This window comes from Maniola hyperantus, chromosome 17 (genome assembly GCF_902806685.2).
Source record: "Maniola hyperantus chromosome 17, iAphHyp1.2, whole genome shotgun sequence".
Taxonomy (NCBI): domain Eukaryota; kingdom Metazoa; phylum Arthropoda; class Insecta; order Lepidoptera; family Nymphalidae; genus Maniola; species Maniola hyperantus.
The window spans coordinates 10,240,924-10,262,066 of record NC_048552.1 but is presented as its reverse complement, the minus strand read 5'-3'; the positions used below and the strand labels follow the sequence as shown (position 1 = coordinate 10,262,066).

Sequence of the window (21,143 nt, the reverse complement as noted above, 5' to 3'; positions counted from 1 at the left end):
AGCAAGTTCAAAAATCAAAAACGGAAACCCGACAACTTTTAAAATTCCCATCACGGACGATCTTCGTACTTAATACGCGGATTATTTATTATTATATCTTTTACATGGGAATATAGAAAAATGTTTTAGACTTCAGGCAATTTTTTAAATTTTTATCTCCGTAAGAACCATCCTCGTACTTATCCTCATACTTCAAGGAATATAATAAAAAAAGAATTAGGGAAATCGGTTCAGCTGTTCTCGAGATTTGCGCTTAGCAACACATTCAGCGATTCATCTAAATATATAAAAGGAAAAGGTGACTGACTGACTGACTGATCTATCAACGCACAGCCTAAACTACTGGATGGATCGGGCTGAAACTTTGCATGCAGATAGCACATATGACGTAGGCATCCGCTAAGAAAGGATTTTTGAAAACTCAACCCTTAAGGGGGTGAAATAGGGGTTTGAAATTTGTGTAGTCCACGCGGACGAAGTCGCGAGCATAAGCTAGTTTTTATATATAGAGAAGATTTGCGGAATTTGCTCTTATTTTTTTTCGTGTCCTATTTTTATTTGTCATATCCACCATATTAAATTTGTCACACACACATGCTAAAAACTACATAGTAAAAAATATATCCTCTCGTAGCCGGGTAAATGTATACGCGGTGCATTTCACCGAGGTTTATGTTTTCTTTCATTTACGTAACTTTACTATTATATCTATATAATATATAAAATTCAAAGTCCTGACTGACTGACTGACTGACATATAATCAACGCACAGCCTAAACCGCTGGTCCTAAAGACATGAAATTTGGAGGGTAAATATATAGACATGAAATTCACACACTATGAGATAGTTCAAACTTAGCGGAAACACTCCTTAACATTTAAGGACACATTTTGTCTTTTTGTCTTAACAATAACAGTCAATTGGACTTTGGCTTCAAATCAACGACCTTTATGTAGTAGAGGTGTCAAAAAATAATGTACCTAATAAATTTATTAAATATATAAATGTATTCAAGATATTCGTTTTTAGATTAAAACAAAATTGAATACAATATATAATAAGTAGTGAAAATTTGAGAAAATCCTTCCTAAAAAATAACTCAGGCGTTCGATCTTTGATACGCCGCGCGCGGCGCGACCGAGCGACGATATTAGAATAAAATATATTAGGTAGGTACAGCTGAATACAAATATCGTCGCGATTCGACGGTGAATAATTATTACATCGAATTTTCGTATTGGCCTGTTACATGTTGACTGTGATGATACGAGTATGCGGCTAGTATTTTTATCATTTTGTTTGTTTCGTAATAAATTTTGAATGCAGTTTTATTTATTTGTGAACTTGAGTGTCGATAAATATTTAATGCGAATAATTGTAATGTAGATTAGGCAAAATAATGTAGATTAGGTACATTTTTGTGTTGTGATAGATTTGTGTCGCGCGTTAATAATACCTATTATAGTAGATTTGTTCTTTTTGGAAATACTTGCGTCATTTTATAAATCGTATGAGAAAATGTTTTTCAAAGTGTAGGTATTATCATACATTTAAGTATTATAGGTAATAGGTTAGGTACGTGAAGTGGTATTGTTCTTTTTAGAAATCATCATCATCATTTTATAATTCGTATGATGATAAATATGTAGAAATGTATGATAATAAATATAGTAGTTACCTACTAAAAAGATTTTTTTATAGGTAACTAGGTAAACTTACCTACCTATTGTATTGTAGGTATCTACTTGACATTGCTTTATCGCTCTACTTGTTTTTATTTTTACATACATAGGTAGGTAGGTACTAGGTACTGTATTCCGCGACAGGTTGAGATGGCAATCGGGGTATGAGGCGGGGGTGACACCCCGCACACCCGCACGTCACCCTCGCTCGCTCGCACTGGGTTAGCACAGGGGCCGTGCGGGTGTGCGGGGCATTCCCTCCCCGATTGCCATATCGACCTGTCGCGAAGGTATGGATTGGGTACCTATTAAGAGTAAAATTTAAAATTTAAATCAATCGAGTTAAATACAAGCTATACCCTAGTTCTCGACCTTATTGACGGTTATGAGAAAGTTGTTTTTTGTCATATTCTTGTTCAGTAGGTATCATTCATAGATTGTTAAAATGTTGTTCCCTATGTCAATAAGGTCGGAAATCGCTTGCACCCATTTATCTGCTTGCGCCTCATGGTGAAATCGGTGCAAGCAAATCTCGACCTTATTGACGGTTATGAGAAAGTTGTTTTTTGTCATATTCTTGCTCAGTATAATTCATAGATTGCTAAAATGCTGTTTTCTGACGTATGTCAATAAGGTCGAAAATCGATTGCACCCATTTTTCTGCTTGCGCCTCACGGTTCAAGCAATTTTTTTTTTTGTAACAAAATAATGTAACGTTAATAATTATTAAATATTTGTCTGTAACACGTGATAATATTGTGATACACACATGAACCTGTATTTGACACCTCTATTATGTAGTACTACCACAGCTCGGGTCATTCCTAACGAACAATTTTGTGGGTTGCAGCTCGTTATTGATTACAACTTGATACTTATTTTGCAGCTTTATAGAACACGATTTTTGTTTGGAATAACCCTTCTATAGGTACTATTTAGTTTCATGCCTCAAATATATTCAGTGGATTTCAGTATTCAGCCATAACTGTCACTCAACCAAAACAATTCAAATTTCCAACCAGTGAGAAAATATATAGGAGTTGTGTACAGTACACCCAAAGTCTTCGTTATAGCTAATTACGCGGTAAGTGCTACGAACTGATGGAAAACGTCCAAGATGTGTGGATCCAGGTCCTGCGTGAAGAGAAGCGTTTCGAGAGTGCTGCTGTACTTCTGCACTTGCTCGTGGTGCTGTAAACAAGAACACAACTTTGACACACTACATACCTTAAATTTCTCTCGTAACCCTCATTTAGCTATAGCATAGCTGTGGTAGCCCAGTGGTTAGGACGTCCGCCTTCCAATCGGAGGTCGGGGGTTCGACCCCGGGCACGACACTCTAACTTATCGGAGTTATGTGCGTTTTTAAGTAATTAAAATATCACTTGCTTTAACGGTGAAGGAAAACGTCGTGAGGAAACCTGTATGCCTGAGAGTGCTCCATAATGTTCTCAAAGGTATGTGAAGTCTGTTAATCCGCACTTGGCCAGCGTGGTAGACTATGGTCAAAACCCTTCTCACTCTGAGAGGAGACCCGTGCTCTATAGTGAGCCGGCGATGGGTTGATCATGATGATGAACCCCCATTTCTCAGTGTCGTGTTCCCTTTATATAATGGTAGGGGATGTCTACCGTGGGATCCTTCCGCATTCTATAGCATTAGCATACACAGCATTTTGACGACCACCCTGGCGCTGTGGTCTTATAAGTGGGAGGTCCCGGATTATTCGACTTCGATTCCTGGCAGGGGTTTGGAATTTTATAATTTCTAAATGTCTGGTCTGGTCTGGTAGGAGACTTCGGCCGTGGCTAGTCACCACATCATCACTTGCCACCAGGTGAGATCGCAGTCAAGGACTTACTTGTATCTGAATATTAAAAACATACATTATGTGTTTCTTAAATCCGTTGAAGAAGTTTCACTTCAAAAAATCAGAAACTCACCAGTAAGAACACCTGCCGTAGTCTCGCCAGGGTAGCTTTGTACCAGTGCGTGTGAGGGTCTCGCGCGTCCGTGTCGGCGCGCACCAGGTGCTCTGACAGAATCATGATAAACCTCTGGAATACGATCAGGAACAGGCGCTTCTGGTCTGTGTGCGCCATCTCCAAGCGTTCCTCCATACGCTCCACTGCCTGGAAAAAGATATATATCACTAGCTGATGCCCGCGACTTCGTACGCGTGGATTTAGGTTTTTAAAAATCCCTTGAGAACTCTTTGATTTTCCGGGATAAAGCCCCCTTCCCCGTGATCTAAGCTTCTGTGCCAAATTTCATCAAAATCGGTTATACCGTTGGGCCGTGAAAAGCTATCAGACAGACACACTTTCGCATTTATAATATTAGTTTAGATTGGTTTGGAGAGAGCCAACACAAGCAAATATCCTACAGGTGATTTCTGGAAAAAAATTTCAACGTGCCAACCAAAAATTTATTGTTAAAACTTGAATTAAAAAAATATACCATTTACATAGCAAACCCTCCAAAAATGATACCTCATAACGATTTGTTAAAAATAAAAAAAATACGTCGGCCATCTTGAATTAAAAAAAAATTAATATTTCTTGCGACAGGCGTAAATCTCGCGATCATTACTGTCAAACATCCGGCTAGAGAGACAGCCATAGCCACAAAGCAAAATAATAAGTTGAAGAAGAGAGACGGCAAATGAACTGTTGCATTGCTGCTGCTGTCGCCTTGCTGTCGCTACTGCAACGTTTTACGTAATCACCCCGCGGGTTAGCGCGGGGGCTGTGCGGGTGTGTGGGGCATCCCCAACCCGATTGTAATGTCGACCTGTCGCGTATTATGCGTAATATGGATACATTTTCTGTTACTAATAAAACTTATGTAAGAAGAATTACCTCTTCTGTAGGCTTGTCATGGTCCTTCTTCTTTTTGCTGCCGCTCTCGTCTTCTGACTCTGAACTGCTCGAGTCCGCTCTAGCTAGAGCCTCTCTCGCCTCTTGTAATTCTTTACCTTTAAGAAAAAAACAAACATGAATCAAATCCAAATCTGTGCAATCTGGGTGATTGGGAATGTCCTTTTGTCGTCAGCCGATATTAAACTATACCATCAGCTCGAAACTTCTAGTGCTGATGGCACTAAAATGGCAGCCACGCGCATTAGCAATTTGCAGGACTTATATCCTAACTAGCTGATGCCCGCGACTTCGTCTGCGTGGAATTAGGTTTTTTAAAAATCCCGTGGGAATTCTTTTATTTTCCGGGATAAAAAGTAGCCTATGTCACTCTGCAGGTCTTTATCTATACCCATGCAAAAATCACGTCAATCCGTTGCACCGTTGCGACGTGATTGAAGGACAAACCAACAAACCAATAAACCAACAAACAAACACACTTTCGCATTTATAATAAGGGTACTGATAAACTATCAAACAATAAAGTTAGACCAATTCAATAAATAAGTAGGTTAATTCATCTTAGATTACATTATTGTATTGCTGGATCTGTCAGTGACATGTCCATGTTGGAATTTGCGAAAGACCGTCCTTGCAAGAAGTTAGAATAGGTAGGTTAGGTATACGTTTTGGACTGCAGAAGTTGTACTCCTGCAGTCCAAACCCTATCTACGCCTATCCCATGTTGTACTCGCCATTTCAGCTCATCCCAATGGTGTCCTACAGGATTGAGGTCTTGACTTCACGCAAACCATACAATGTAATAACTCGCACTCCACGATCTGCGTCTTGAGCATCTTGTGCACCAGCACTACTTACTCAGTTTAGTGACGTGCTTGTTCATCTTGTCAATAGTGAGATGCAGGATCTCCCACAGCGCGCCGCGCGTGAAGTACGGCGCCATCTCCTTGCTGAACAGCCACGTGGCCACGGCCGAGCACTCCACGATCTGCGTCTTGAGCATCTTGTGCACCAGCACTACTTACTCAGTTTAGTGACGTGCTTGTTCATCTTGTCAATAGTGAGATGCAGGATCTCCCACAGCGCGCCGCGCGTGAAGTACGGCGCCATCTCCTTGCTGAACAGCCACGTGGCCACGGCCGAGCACTCCACGATCTGCGTCTTGAGCATCTTGTGCACCAGCACTACTTACTCAGTTTAGTGACGTGCTTGTTCATCTTGTCAATAGTGAGATGCAGGATCTCCCACAGCGCGCCGCGCGTGAAGTACGGCGCCATCTCCTTGCTGAACAGCCACGTGGCCACGGCCGAGCACTCCACGATCTGCGTCTTGAGCATCTTGTGCACCAGCACTACTTACTCAGTTTAGTGACGTGCTTGTTCATCTTGTCAATAGTGAGATGCAGGATCTCCCACAGCGCGCCGCGCGTGAAGTAGGGCGCCATCTCCTTGCTGAACAGCCACGTGGCCACGGCCGAGCACTCCACGATCTGCGTCTTGAGCATCTTGTCGACCAGCACGCACACCATCTGACTATGGCGCTGCCACAGCTCCCACACGTTGCGCAGGATATAGATCTGTGCTTCCTCCGACTCCGCGAGGATCTTGGGGAAACAAGGATTTTTAATATTAGAACTAGCAGCAAATATCCACGAAACTAGGCCAAAAAAGTTATTGTAAAATAACACACCATTGCAGTTTCTAAAAACACATAAATAAACTATAGTCGAAACAGACATCATCATAAATGTATGTTAAAATTGCCAGACACAAATACACAAAATAAATGGCTTAACAGCACTCAGGACTTAACTAATTTTAATTAATGATTATAAATTGAAATCTTTGCTATATATTTTTTATCCTTCCTAAATTTTGCATCCCCCGAAATTTTCTTTTCCCATTTTTTCCATCCCTCTAAAAGAGTTGTGCGTAATACGGATAATCAGTAGATAGGCGCAATTGCTTTTGAGATTATTCTATTATCTTACCTTAAACACATAATGGAACTTCGATATAGCAGCAAAGCTGTGTGAAATGCTCTTACTGCCAAGGTTGAGCAGAGTCTGCACAAACACGTCTATTTTGAGAGGGTTATACGCCGCATGTGCTGCGCTCGCGTCCCCTTCCCTCAAAGGGTTGGGAAGTTCTCGCAACACGTTGAGAGCTTCTTCTGGAGTACATTTGTTGCGGACGCATACCACCAGTTGGTGTGCTGCTTCTGTTCCTGGTAAGGCAGCTGTGGACAAGTAAAAAATGTAGTTTTTTTTAGGATCTGATCTCAACTGAGGAAGGACCTAAAATACAAGAAATCGTGAAAGAAACATTATCTTTCACTACGAAATCAAATCAGTATAGTCAAACCGGCCGGCTAAGTGCTAAAAGCCATAAAAGTTAACTAATTAGATAAAGTAGGTACTTGAAAAGATTATAAGTCAGTACTTAGCCGGCCGGTTTGACTATACGACTGTGCTGATTTGACCACTTAAAGAGAATGGGATTGGAAATAACGTCCTAAGAGGAAGATATGTTGGATCCAATGAAAGTTTAGACCTTCAAATCCTTTCAAGAAGGGATTATGTCATGAAGTTGTGCAGGACTGACATGAGTGGCAGTTTCTATTGTCGGTGGCCAAAATCCCCTTTTGAGAACTAAGCCAGCGATGTAAGTAACCACTAATGAATATCTTCTTCCTAGGGTTGGAAATTCCGCCCTTGCTTATGACATGAGTACTGTGCTGTGTAGTGTGTACATAGTGTACTAAAATTATAGACAAGAAAATCCATTCTTTCGTAATGTGATGTAAACTTTAATCTATAATATAAAAATAAATCACCAAATGTGTTGGTCATCGCAAATCTCGAGAACCGCTGAACCGATTTCGCTAATTCTTTTTTATAATGTTCCTTGAAGTACGAGGATGGTTCTTACGGAGAAAGAAATTTAAGTCAACCTCCCCTCAATTTTCTAAAGTCCACCCGAGCGAAGCCGGGGCGGTTCAGCTAGTTGCATATAAATTAGTGTTCTAAGATGAACGATCGCTATATAATACAGTAGGTACGGGTATTATAATAACTAAAAGCAGCTGAAAAGACACGAGATGGAAAGTGTTCGTGCTACGTGAAATTTCACTATCCCACTCGCGTGTCAATTTTTCATCAGCCCCATTTTGAATAGGAACGACTTCATTAAGTGCTTATCTTTTCCTATCACTAAAATTAATTTTATTTAGGACTGCAGGTTTTTAATCGCCAATTAGTGTTTAAATGAGAAATCAATTTGTCGTCAACGACAAGACAACTACAAGAAGACGACAAGACAACGACTAGAATACGATACGACTACGACACGACTAATACAAGACTACGACTCGACAACGACAAGACCACGACACGGCAACGATACAACAACTATACGGCAACGACACGACTACGACACAACAACTATACGGCAACGACACAACAACGACACGAATACAACAAGACAACGGCACCGTTAAAGCAAGTGTGTTTGAATTACTTAAAACGCACATAGTTCCGAAACTTTCTTTGCAGGTCGTTACTCGATGCGAAAATGAATCCGCATCCGTAAAAGCTGTCTGAATTAATGCGAATGTTCCGCATTTGCGGATGCGAGTATCCGTTACATCCTAGAGGTCTTAACCACTAGGCTATCACGGTTGTCAGGGATGATTATTGGTCCTTAAAGCAGCTAATTGTCAGTGCCAATGACTTGTATATTCCTGGCATCTCTTCGCGTGTGGGATTGATGTTTTTCAGCTTGTCAATAAAACCGTTCGATGCTACTTTATTAGTTAAATCACTTCCTTCTGGTAATTACATTGAAATTAAGTATTTTCATTGCAAAATAATGCGATATTATGTAGAAAATTGCGAAATGTGAAGTAATAAAAGTACTTATAAATATTTACTAGAGAACGGTTTCATAACTGTCAAATAAATTTTTTTCAGCTTGATTACATTATTATACGCAATTATAAAAATATATATAGAAAAACCGACTTCCAAAACCACTACAAAGTAAAAATAATTTTGGTTTCCACACGTGTATACTATGTTGAAGTCGGGCGAGCTTCAAGCTTAGATTTCTAGTTTCTTTTATTATGCTTGCCCTACTTCATACATACAAACATACATGTAGAAAAAAAATTTTTTTAAAACTGTGCAGTGACTTCCAAAACGGAAGTCGTTTTTTTATTTTAAGCTTTTTTGTGTAAGTAGTCATTGTTGGTACCTAAAATATCAATTCAGCAAAACATTTAAATCCACACTGCTTAGAAGCCGGTGCCAATTAGCCGCACAAACTGTTTACCTACTCTTCATATTGTTATGTACGCGTGGCCCGCCACGCACTTGGCCGGGTTTTTTTTTAATTCAGCACGTTACGTTTAGTTACGGAAAGCATTGCAATTTCCTCCGGTGTAAAGTGTATGGCAGGTGTTAGCACATCGATGGTATTTTTGTATTGTATGCGCCTCCATTGATCGTTATACAGACGATAACCATCTCTGGTTTCCTAACGAGGATGGTGCTAATAACTATCATATAACTACTTAGTATTGTATTGTATGGAAGTGTGTGAAATTCTAATGCGTGAGCTAAATTATAATTCTGTAAAAATTTATATGAATGAACTCACAATGAACACTCCCTTAATCTTGATAACTTAGCCCACCACACACACACCAAAATATGGGACCACCACAGAAACTTCTACTGTTGATTAAAAAAAATTGCAAATCGGTAAAAAAAACTCAAAATAATCGGTGTAAATACATAAAAAAAACGGGCCGAATTGAGAACCACCTCCTTTGTGGAAGTCAGTTAAAAACCACGTCGATCCGTTGCTCCGAATTGCTGGTAAATGATTTTTAACCGACTTCAAAAAAAGGAGGAGGTTCTCAATTCGTCGGAATCTTTTTTTTTTTTTTTTTTTTTATGTATGTTCCCCGATTACTCGAAAACGCCTGGACCGATTTTGAAAATTCTTTTTTTGTTTGAAAGGGTATACTTCAAAGTTGGTCCCATTTCAATTTGGTGAAGATCTGATGAACATCTTCGAAGATAGATACTGGAACTCCTCAACGGATAAGAGTAAATTGCTCGCGATCAGTGTAATAGCTTAGTAAACAGTAGATTTTTAACCAGTCATAGCATAATTCCATGGGGCCACTAAAAATTGTGAAATAAAAAAAATTTACAAAAAAAATAAAAACCGACTTCGTTACACAAACACTAAAAATTGAAAAATAATTTAATTTATTACCGAATATATTATGTATACAAGAGTTAATATAGTTCCATAATAATATTTTTTGGGGTCGGTGCCAATGAGGTGCCATTGTGGAGTCCCATAAAAATATGAAGTCTAGACGATTCGCGCAGCTAAAGCTAATTGGCACCGGCACCAAAAAGTATTATTATGGAACTATATTAACTCTTTGTATACATAATATATTCGGTAATAAATTAAATTATTTTTCAATTTTTAGTGTTTGTGTAACGAAGTCGGTTTTTATTTTTTTTTTCAGAATCGGATCATTAAAGTTCCGAAGATTACCCCTTACGTCCAAATTTAAAAACTTTACCATTTTATTATAGTTAATTATTTTTTCATTATAGACATACGCTTGACCACAATCACACGATGTGATGTGGCCTAAGATGGAACGCGTTTACCTAGACGACGCGACGCGTATTCACTCTTGTTTTAAAGATACCCGGGTTGTAATTGGTAGGAAACACATATCGTGGAAGAGTATTCCAAACCTTAGCCATGCGTATGAGAAATGATGACGCAAAATGTTTCGTGCGTGTAGATGAGATGTCGAGTTTAGTGTAGTTTAGTTAGTGTAGAAGACAAGGTAAGTTTTCCGCCTACACATTAGTCACTAAGTGGGGTTGATCCGAGTGCCTTCAGTCCACGATGCTCGGTGCGGCGGCGCACGCGTCTACATATACGTACATCTAATAAGTAATTAGAGAAATCTATAAGTGGCCAGTTAACCCAACGTGCAGTGAAGTGTACTAAGATGCGATCCGCATTGCTTTGCGTTTTCTTTACACTAATTGTGAGTATAATCAGATAAATTACACCCGCTTTCCAGAACGAATGTTACTAATAAATCATGTCTAAAACTCGCGGTTGGTATGTTATTTATTTACAAATAGTTTGTATGCGAGTGGTTTAATGTTTTCTAGTAAGTAATGTAAATAATAAATATTATTTTTATTCGCGACTTCATTAGCGTGGATTTCAGGTTTTATTCAATCCCGTGGAAATCCTTTATTTTCCGTGATAAAAAGCGCGGACGAAGTCGCGGGCATCCTCTAGTATTTCATAACTTCATTAAAAACCCCCTTTGTTATGGAACAAAAAGTTGATAAATTAATACATACATAGTTAAGTTTATCACGCTCTTTCCTCCAAATAATCGCAACGTTTATGCTACGAATGGCTACGAAAATACGGTCATTCAAGGGATGGCCGTCTAATGTCGTAGCTTTTCGTAGAATAGAGCTAACACCTGGCGACTTCTATCTTTGCCTTTTAGATTTTAGCATATTTAGATGTTAGGCAAAATTATAAATTTTAGATTAAAGGTTAGATAGGAAAATAAACACTAGTATAGAATAGGCTAGAAACATTTTTTATTAAAATAAACTTTGGCAAGTATTTTTGCATCGTCAAATGCATCTACAATTGGTTCGGAACGCCGAAACTACTTAATATTTTTATTGCAATAATGCTAAAGGTAAATGATAAAATTAAATATATATTACACCAGTAATTTCGTCATCGTAAATTTGGAATTTACAAAAATGTAGGTAGGTACCGGAATATTATAACCAGGCAGCCTGAGTTGTTGATTCATAAAGAATTAACAAACAAACAAACACACCTGGGGATTCATAATAATACGTACTTAGAATAACAAGCAACGCAAAGGATGACTTTCTTTATGGATCCTTGGTCACATTTACTTTGAAATTAAATAGGTACCATAAGTCTTCAGTACAGATTTAAACGCGAAAAAAACCGGTCAAGTGCGAATCGGACTCGCATACGAAGAGTTCCGTACCATCGTCGTACAAGAAATAACATTGTTAAATTTTTTTAAGTTGCATGGTTTTGAAATTTTCATTATTTGTTGTTATAGCTGCAACAGCAATACATACCTACTCTGTGAAAATTTCAATTCTCTATAAGAAACTATTACGGTTTCCCTATACGGTTTCGTTGGCAACCTTTTCGGGTAAATAAATAAATCAAGTTATAAACTACAATTTTTTTTAATAAAAATGGCGAGCAAACGAGCAGGCGGGTCACCTGATGTTAAATAATTACCGCCGCCCATGAACATTTGTAGTACCAGAGGAACCACCAATGCGAAATGAAACCAATGAAATTACAACTAAACTTAAAACTACTAGGTAGAAAATACAAAGAATAAAAACGATTTCATGTGTGAGCTAAAGGGGCGACAGCCTAAGGGTACGGCACCCTGACAAGTAGCATTTAAGACACTCATAGAGCATGCTCTTGTTTGTTAAATTTTTGTTTAATGACACGGCACAGATCAATATCACCTCGCTGGATAGCGCACCGACCTCGATGTCGGGTATTGTGTCTGGGTGTGATTCTCTCATGTCAGTGGGGAAACAGACTCAGTTTTTATTGTTCTATCATTTGCATTGATGCCGTCGTATTAAATGCCTACGTATCATAAACGTAACTTTAATGCTTAATGGTGTTAATTCATTCAATAGGTACATGTACTTAAAAGGCTAGGTATATAAGTCTGCGACAGGTCGAGATGATAACCGGGGTATGAGGCGTGGGACACCCCGCATCTCGCACGTCACCCGCGCTCGCCCGCACCGGGTTAGCGCGGGGGCTGTGTGGGTGTGCGAGGCGTTCTCTCCCCGATTGCCTTCTCGACCTGTCGCGTACTATAACCCTTACATGAATTTTATGAAAATGGATCAAAAATGTAAGTAAATAATTAATAGGACTAAACAACCCTTCATTCACTTTAAAAATTAAAATTCAAATAATCAAAACTTTGTCAAACCGCAGTTCAAAGAGCCACAGAGAAGCAACAACAACAACAACCAAAACTTTTACGCTTAAATAACCGAAATCATAACCATCAACCCGTCGCCGGCTCACTACTGAGCACGGGTCTTTATTCACGGCTTTAACGGTGAAGACACATCGTGAGGAAACCTGCATGTCTAAGAGTTTTCCATAATGTTCTCAAATGTGTGAAGTCTGACAATCCGCACTTGGCCAGCGTGGTGGACTATATCCAACCCCTTCTTGTTCTGAGAGAAGACCAGTGCTCAGTGAGCCTGCGATGGGTTGATCTTGATGATGATAATGATGACATGTAAATTGTGTAAGTATAGTCCGTATAAAATGAGAACTCACTCGCCATTTTATCATTTTAAGTAAAATTTATTGAATAACGATGATTATTGTGCGACGTGCGTACAAAATGACTTTTCACGCGCCATTTTAACATTATGCGTCAACTGTCATGTCAAAAGTACGATTTTAGTCCTTATTTTGAAGGTGAACCCATCGACATAGGAATCATCGACGTACTTGCAAATTTTTTGGGTGAACCGTACTTTTGACATGACAGTAGACACAGAGAGTTAAAATGACGAGTGAGATCTCAAAATGCACGCATTACATACAACTATACGATTAATAAAGAAATCTGTTTTTTTCGGCAAATCTACCTTGTATTGTCCATTTTGCCCTTGAAATGAAAATCGAATGTAAAGCCATTAATACTGCAATATTACGAGATGTAACTGCACGCCGCTTAAACATCTAGGCTAGGTCCAGATGTTATCTCAGATAATAGCAAAATAAAATATATGCACGTGGTGCGCTGTACCGTGTATCTAATTATTGAATATTTGACAAGAGCAACCGCCGAGTTTCTTGCTGGTTCTTCTAGGTGCGAAGAGCATTCTGAACCAGTTTTTATTAACCTGTTTTTTATTGTGCTCGGAGCAATCAAGACTGCTCAAAAGTAGCCTCTTGTAAGGTAATGAAAGAAAGAGCGTAGTCTGCACTATGCAGTCGTAGCTTGAAGTGATAAGTCATGACTGTTTCAAACTACCTGTGTATGGGCACTTAACTTATACTTTGCTGAACAAAATTAAAGATTTTATCTCTAAATCATAACAATATTATTCATTAAGAGCACAGAATTCACCTTGAACTTTAACTAATTAGTTTTTATTATACGCGCACTGTGGGAACATTTGACTTAAGCTTTTGTAGTCGAACTATACTTGCACTATTATAACACTAATTAATGCACAATCGTGTTATGGTTGACAAATTAAATAATATCTAGTTTTAAGGAATTTTAGCTGATTTTATGTAAAGCAACACGAATAATAACTATCTAATAAAATACGCTCGGAAAAACTCAATTTGTACGAGTGTATTGGGAAATCGCCTCGGGAGGGTTGGCGGCCGGCACGCGACGCGCCGCACGCTATCCGAGCGCGCACTTTCCCGTCAACGCCATTTTACTTTCAAACGCATATTAAAATGTTTTTTCAGCAATTACGATTCCAATTCCAAACCGCGGTCCGATACCTCATTAAAATACGACGAATGTCAATATTTGCGTTAATTGTTACTGAACATTTGTCATTCCAGATAATAAGAAGAATTCACGCACAAAACGATGACTTCAGACCTACGCCCATACCGCTGAGCGACTGGCACCACGACCGCCGAGCTGGCCGCGCGACCACTCTGCACGAGACCTTCCGCACGGACGCGCCGCGGGCTGTGGCCGCCGTGCCCGCGCACTACTGGGAGGACGCGCTGAGGCACAGCGTGTATCTCACCCTCGTCAGGGACAAAATCGACCAACTGATCGCCAAGGGCGAAGTTATATCGCCCAACAGTAAACCGGGCAGTTATGATTCAAAAGAGATCGACGATCACGATCTCTGGGATAAAATTAAAACGGCGCCCTTCGATAGAATCCAGGAGGAAGAACCGGGCGCTTTCGGAGACGTTACGTTAATGGCGAAAGGACGACTCTTAGAAGACGAAGGAGGCTTCCGCTTCGCCGAAGATGAGAGGTCTAAAGAAAAATGCAGTGGTGACGACTGCACGCGAGACGTCAAAGCGTTCTGGTCAGTTAAACGTGTGAGGCAAAGAGAAACGTCCCCGGGAAAATATCACTATGAACTCACGTTCTCAGTCATTTCCCAAATACCGAAAAAGCAAAGGAAGCCACACGAAAATCCAATCCGAACATTTACGGTCAAGGAAAGTTCCCCATACGGTGTTATAGACAAACCACAAGAACATCGCAGGTTCGGACACAGGCTTCATCCGACGTCGAGGCCTGAAAGGGCAATTTGGGTGCATAAAAACATATCGCCAGTGAAACAAACCGGCAGGAAACATTACCTCCACGGATTAGATAGGATATTTTCGTCTTTCTTTTCGGATGACGAAGAGGAAGAGTATGATCCTCCTACTCAAAAATACAAGCAAGGCCCCTTCGTTACGCCGCCACCACCATACTCTAAAATAGGACACGCAGGAATGTATAACGAGCAACACCAACAGATACCCTACCCTTATAGACCTCAGCCCGTTAAAAACATTCGGCCGCCTTTGCAGGCACCCCCAATACACCCAGTCCAGCCTCAATATTTGGATATGGGGGGCATAATTACTGCTTCTAATAACAACCCGTATGCTCTTTATTCGCATGACTACAGAGAAGAATCGAGTCAAACGTTTAAGACGACTCGTCCAGCTGTCTTACCAACACCGCTCCCACATAAATGGCAGTCGAGTGAAGTGACCAACAAGATGTCTGCGGAGAATTTCGACAACACGTCATTAGCTCCCGACAACACTATGGTATACAAAACTTACAATAAGTACAAAACAACACCAGCAAAAGCAAACTACTTCCAAGACCATGTCAGACCACCAATATACAATGCTCCACCCGGTGTTTTCGTAACAATGGACAAAAAGCCATTCAAGCCCATGCCTCCCTTGAAATTAATGCACTCGACAAAGTCGCATCGACCAAATAGACCGATTGACTTCCGACCGAGTCCACAAATCACCGACGTACAAAGTACGGATTCTTTTGCTGACAGTGCATTTAGACCGATAACAATGAACTTTGGTGACATTAGTGCACCAGAAAAGTTGGACATCATCGAAACTACTAAAAAAGGCGAACAAAACAAAATCCGAAAACCGACTGCGACTGGCAAGAAACCTCCGAAAAAACACGACCATGGAAAACTACATCGTAGCACCACGGTAACTCCTGATATAATAACTGCTCAATCGACTTCCGAGGAAGAAATCGAAACTATGGATTGGGCGAATATATTGGGAGCTTTTACCAAGACAACGCCGATGTTTTCCCAAACTGAGAAAGTGAAGGCACCAGAGACAACTACACCAATGACCACCTCGACGACTGTCACTACGAGTACTGCGAGACCAAGGAGCACGACAACCACTGAAACGCAGCAGGAATCCACAACAACCACAACCACAGCCAAACCCAAAAAGCGTACACGTCCACCGCCCAAGTTCGCCAAACAAGATAAAATTAAAAAACATAAGAGGCTTACTACTACAACCACAACAACGACGACAACCGAAGCTCCACAAACCACACTCAAAAGGAGATCATCGCAAGACTTGACACCCCAAGCAACTTCTGCTGCAACAAGTGCTCCGAAAGCAACAACAACTCACAGAGAATCTCACAACAGAACGCAAACAAGTACTACAACTACAACAACGACAACAACAACCAAGCCCACCACCGCCAAAACAACTACAACAACACAATCACCAAGCACAACAGCCAAATCAACTGGCTCCACCACACTATCGAGGAGTAAAAACCGTTTCCGACAGTCAACATTGATGCTTAAAGGGACGTCTATCAAACATGATAGATGGAGTGGAAGTAATCAATCGGTTACAACACAATCTTCAACATCAAATAATAACAGAAGAAAAGGTTCTAACTTCCACGGCTACGTATCATCGACCACACCTCGTCCAAATGACGAACAAAGGGAAAGAAGTCACGCTGACCGCACGCCTGCTTCTAGTGCGGAACCCATTACACTAAGCACTACCTCACAGACAAATACTAAATACGACGAAACTGTTGAACATTATGAAACGAATAGTGTAATACCACTAGAAAGCACTGACAGAGAAAGTGATGAATATTACGAGGACGATTCTAAAGAGGATTCTAAAGACCAAACAGAATTTATTTTTCAACCTACAACTACACAATCAGCGATTGAAATAACTTCAACGGCCCTTACGCCAGCAAGTAACAAAACAAAGTGCAAAAAGAAAAAAACTAACATTTCCACAACTCAGGAATCGGGCGAAATTAGTGCAGAGACTTTCGGCACAACACCAAAGACTTTCACCGTTACAACAGCGAAAATTCCTAATGAAGCATCGACAACTAGTGATATTTTTGAAGACTTTTTAAATTTCAACTTTAATGATGATGACGAAAAAGATCCAAGTCACTCCAGAGCCGACTTAGAAGAAGAAAGTTCAAACCACAATAGTTATTTGAAGATTGATGATGATTTTGAAGAATTCTTAGATATGCATCTATCAGATAAAAAGAAAACCAACAATCAGTATGACAGTGATGAAGATGACGATGATGAAAACGATAATATTGATGATGAAGAATATGAAAACAGTAAAATACCTTCAATCGATGATGACGCGGAATTTCAATCAGATGAAAAACAAGAGTCAGGCAGAAACTCTAATAGGAACGGTGCTAAAGAAAAACGTCCATACACCTTATTAGAACTAATGGCCATGTCATAGACTGAACTTTTTACCATTTTAGAATACCAATAATAACGCAGCTTTAATTGATTTCTTTTTATAATTTAATAATTAATTAAAGAACACAAATAGAAAAGGCATTTAATATGTATCATAAATCTTGCTCTGCTAGCTTGACCAACCAGAAATGTTTCATAAGAGACTCGATTTTTCTCGATTCAAAGTTGATAACACAATCTTATTTATTATACACTGTTGCCCCCTCATTGTAAATATTAATTACTTAAAAATACTATTATTTATAGATAATTTAAATTAAATATAGTAAAGATGTTTTGTAAGCAAGTTGATAATAAAAAGAGAATATAAATACTGTTTTCTTACCTGCACCTTCCATAGAGTACTTGTAGATGGGTTCTGGCTTCAGAGGCACAAATGCTGCTAGCGACTCTGGAGTCATGTCTTTTATCCTTTGATGGTATGACAATCTAGAAAAAAGAAGTCAAATCTTAGAAAACTTAACTTAAAAATTGGGGCTAAGTAGTGACAGCTTGCCTGATGTCTGTGATTTTTTTTAGTAAGCCTTTGGCTGTGATCTCACCTAGTGGTAAGTTATGAAACAGTCTAAGATGGGCTAATCTGGATGAAATCCAAACACCTAATTAGTTCCTATATGGCATGCAACTGCTTGGCTATACAGCTTTGCCAGTCGGATAGTACAGCCAAAGCCTCCCAATAGGCCGGACCTGAATCAATAGTCGTATATCTAGATGTCCACATCATTGGTCTATTATAGGGACTTCCACATGCCTTGCGCTAACTGAATTCAGCAGTTTTCCACAACTTGTTTGATTTAGTCTGTCCAGAGTCTACCTGGTGCAGGGTCTGACAACACAGTTTTCCGATGTGAGGTGGCCAGTTCAACACTCTGGCACCACAACTATCAGTCTTTCAAACTATGTGCCCCATCAATTATTTGAAACTTCAGCTTTGCAACCCTTTGAGTTAAGTTTGTTACTTTGTTCTATGGATCTCATTTCTGATTTGATCATGTAGATAAACTCTGAGTATAGGCTCTCTCTCCATCACCTACTGAGTGACACTGAGCTTTCTTATGAACCTGGTACCTCTCACACTCTGAAACGTTTAAGTGCGGAAACCAGCCCTGAGTGAAAAAGAAGAACTCTCACTCTTAAGACCATGGCTCTCACCACTACTCTAGGGAAATTAAAAACTTGCAAAAATGCTTTACCTTAAACATTTCCCCAGCACTTCTCTAATGAACCTGGGCTTAGGATGGTCGGGGTCCAGCTGAGCACAGGACTCCCACTCCTCCCACGACCAGCGGTACTGGAAGTTGCTTAGATGATATGCAAACCAATTTGCCAACCTATGGAAAATAATAACATTAACTAATATTTTTTTTTATATTAATGCTTATTATTTATTAACTTTATTTTTTTATTATTTGCTTTGTTATTAATATTATAATACTTGCTTATCAGCAATCGTCCGCATGGACTACACAAAATTTGAAAACCTTATTTTACCTTTATTTTTAGGGGTTGAATTTTCAAAAATCCTCTCTTAGCAGATGTTGACATCATAATAGATATCTGCAGGCCAAATTTCAGCCCAATCCGTCCAGTAGTTTCAGCTGTGTGTTGATAGATCAGTCAGTCAGTCAGTCAGTCAGTCACCTTTTAGTTTTATATATTTCTAAAATCTTACCTATCAAAGCATGCAATGTTCATAGAATCAATCCTCATAAACAGAATCTCAGTAGCCTGGGCTAACACTTGAGGCATAGTGGAAGGTTGGAGCTTACACAACTCTATAAGAACTGATCCATAGCATATCTCCAAATATCTAGGAGTTGGCAAGTTAAACAGTTCAGCAAAAATAACCTCCACTATACAGTATTCTAAAGGTATTTTAGCTTTGTATGGGAAACAAAGAAGTTGAGCAGCACATTCTTTCCTCTCCAAATGGTATGCTTCTATGATGTTATGGAGGTGTTCCTCTATAAGGAATCTCTCTATGGAGTGAGCTCCTGGTAGAACGGGGCCATCGGGGCAGTCAGTGTAGTCAAACATGCGGAAGATTGCTCTTGGCATTGGGTATGTGTCGCCATCATTGTGTGGTGGTGGCTGAAAGGAAAAACAATGCAATTGAAAGAAATTATTTTTTTACATGACATCAATGACTAAAGCCAATTATGATAAGCTAAATGACATCTAAACTACAACGGCAGGATTTAGGTTTTCAAGAATTTCCAGAATAAAAGCTATTAGACAGACAGGCTGACAGACACATTCTCACATTTATAATATTAATATAGATTATTACAATGTCATTATTGAATCAAGATTTTTATTCTCTTACCTACTCTAAAAGGCACTGGATGTTTCTATTTGGCTATTAAAATTAAAAATTTACTGATTTGTGTTACAGATAATGTGCGTGTGGTTGGTAGGTATACACCATTTACCAAGCATTATTGATTAAATTTAAAATCAAATGTTCTCAAATAAAAAATATAACAAATTGTTTTTGTTCAAAGTGGTAGTTACCTGAATTGCAGGTAGTGTATGCTGTAAGGCTTCACACAAAATGGAATCAAAAGCCAAATAGGGCCTTGGAATATGCTTCTCAGACCAATTGTCTTGTCTCAGTTTTCTAATCTGAGCCCACAGACAGTCTAAATATTCCTCTTGCAAGTGTGGAGAGTCTGCAGACCACACTTTCAGTGCTGGCCAGTGTTTCTTGCTACGTTTGTTTAAAAAAACTTCAATTGTTACAAGGAGATGGTCCAGTTGTGATTCCTTCTTTTCATACAATTCTCTGCCCACCCAAGGCAGTGTGGCCAACACGGCGAAAACAAACCAGTCTCGTCTCACTTGAGGCACACCATCTTCATTAGCGCAATCAACTAGTGTCTCAAGCAAAGTCAGTAAAGATGATGCAGCCAACACATGACAGTTCACCAAGTCAGATATAAATCTCAAACAGTATCGAGCCGCGTTCCATTTGCCAGTTTTAAGGTTCTCCTTAAAAGTTTTCACGATATAATCAACAAATTCACCGCCAAAATTGTAGTTCTTTGCGTTAAGTAGGCCAACTAATGTAGCATATATCGTACACTTTTCTGGCATACGTATCGCACATTCCGTTAAAATACGTAAGATTTTAACGCGAAATGTACTCAAATCTGCCTCCAAAACGCTCGCTAAGCCTTCCAAATTACTTTCTAAACTGGAGCTGCTCTTCTCTCCAACTCGCAAAATTAGTGACTCCAATCTATCCTCAATCTCTTGGTTCTCTGATACTCGACGACGTTTTCTATGTAGACGCTCTAAAATAAATAAAATGTACATTATACCACCATTACACCGACAATGTTATAACCTATAATTTATAGTTTAGCAAGCCTTACCGTAGCCATCCTCTTCTTCGTGAGCACGTCTTCGGTTCATAGTTTTGAATTGGATTATTTAGTATTCACTGATATTTTACTAACCACGAGTTATAATTTAAATTTAAATAAAAAAATCAGCAAGCAAAAACGTAAACTATTTGTGACACAAACAAATTTGACGTATCACAGACTAATAACATAATTTTAAAACTGACCTAGTTTTTTTTAGCTGCCTTGGTTACCCAACTTCTAATTAATTGTAAGAACTCGAAGCAA

General features: G+C 39.3%; 2 protein-coding genes across 2 annotated transcripts; one reads left to right on the top strand and one right to left on the bottom strand.

Moving 5' to 3' along the window:
• Positions 1 to 246: 246 nt before the first annotated feature.
• Cbp80 (Nuclear cap-binding protein subunit 1) lies at positions 247 to 21,041 on the bottom strand. Its single transcript, XM_034977240.2, has 10 exons — positions 20,886 to 21,041; positions 20,023 to 20,804; positions 19,181 to 19,599; positions 18,702 to 18,839; positions 17,834 to 17,937; positions 6,553 to 6,800; positions 5,922 to 6,165; positions 4,545 to 4,660; positions 3,627 to 3,815; positions 247 to 2,874 (listed from the first exon to the last, which is right to left on the bottom strand). The coding sequence occupies exons 1-10, from the start codon at positions 20,923 to 20,925 to the stop codon at positions 2,761 to 2,763; spliced, it is 2,394 nt and encodes a 797-aa protein (XP_034833131.1). The 5' UTR covers positions 20,926 to 21,041; the 3' UTR covers positions 247 to 2,760.
• Positions 10,528 to 17,773, top strand: LOC138403478 (mucin-5AC-like). The gene is made up of 2 exons (XM_069504091.1): positions 10,528 to 10,652; positions 14,273 to 17,773. Exons 1-2 carry the CDS (start codon positions 10,614 to 10,616, stop codon positions 17,486 to 17,488), a joined length of 3,255 nt encoding a protein of 1,084 aa, XP_069360192.1. The 5' UTR covers positions 10,528 to 10,613; the 3' UTR covers positions 17,489 to 17,773.
• Positions 21,042 to 21,143: the final 102 nt, after the last annotated feature.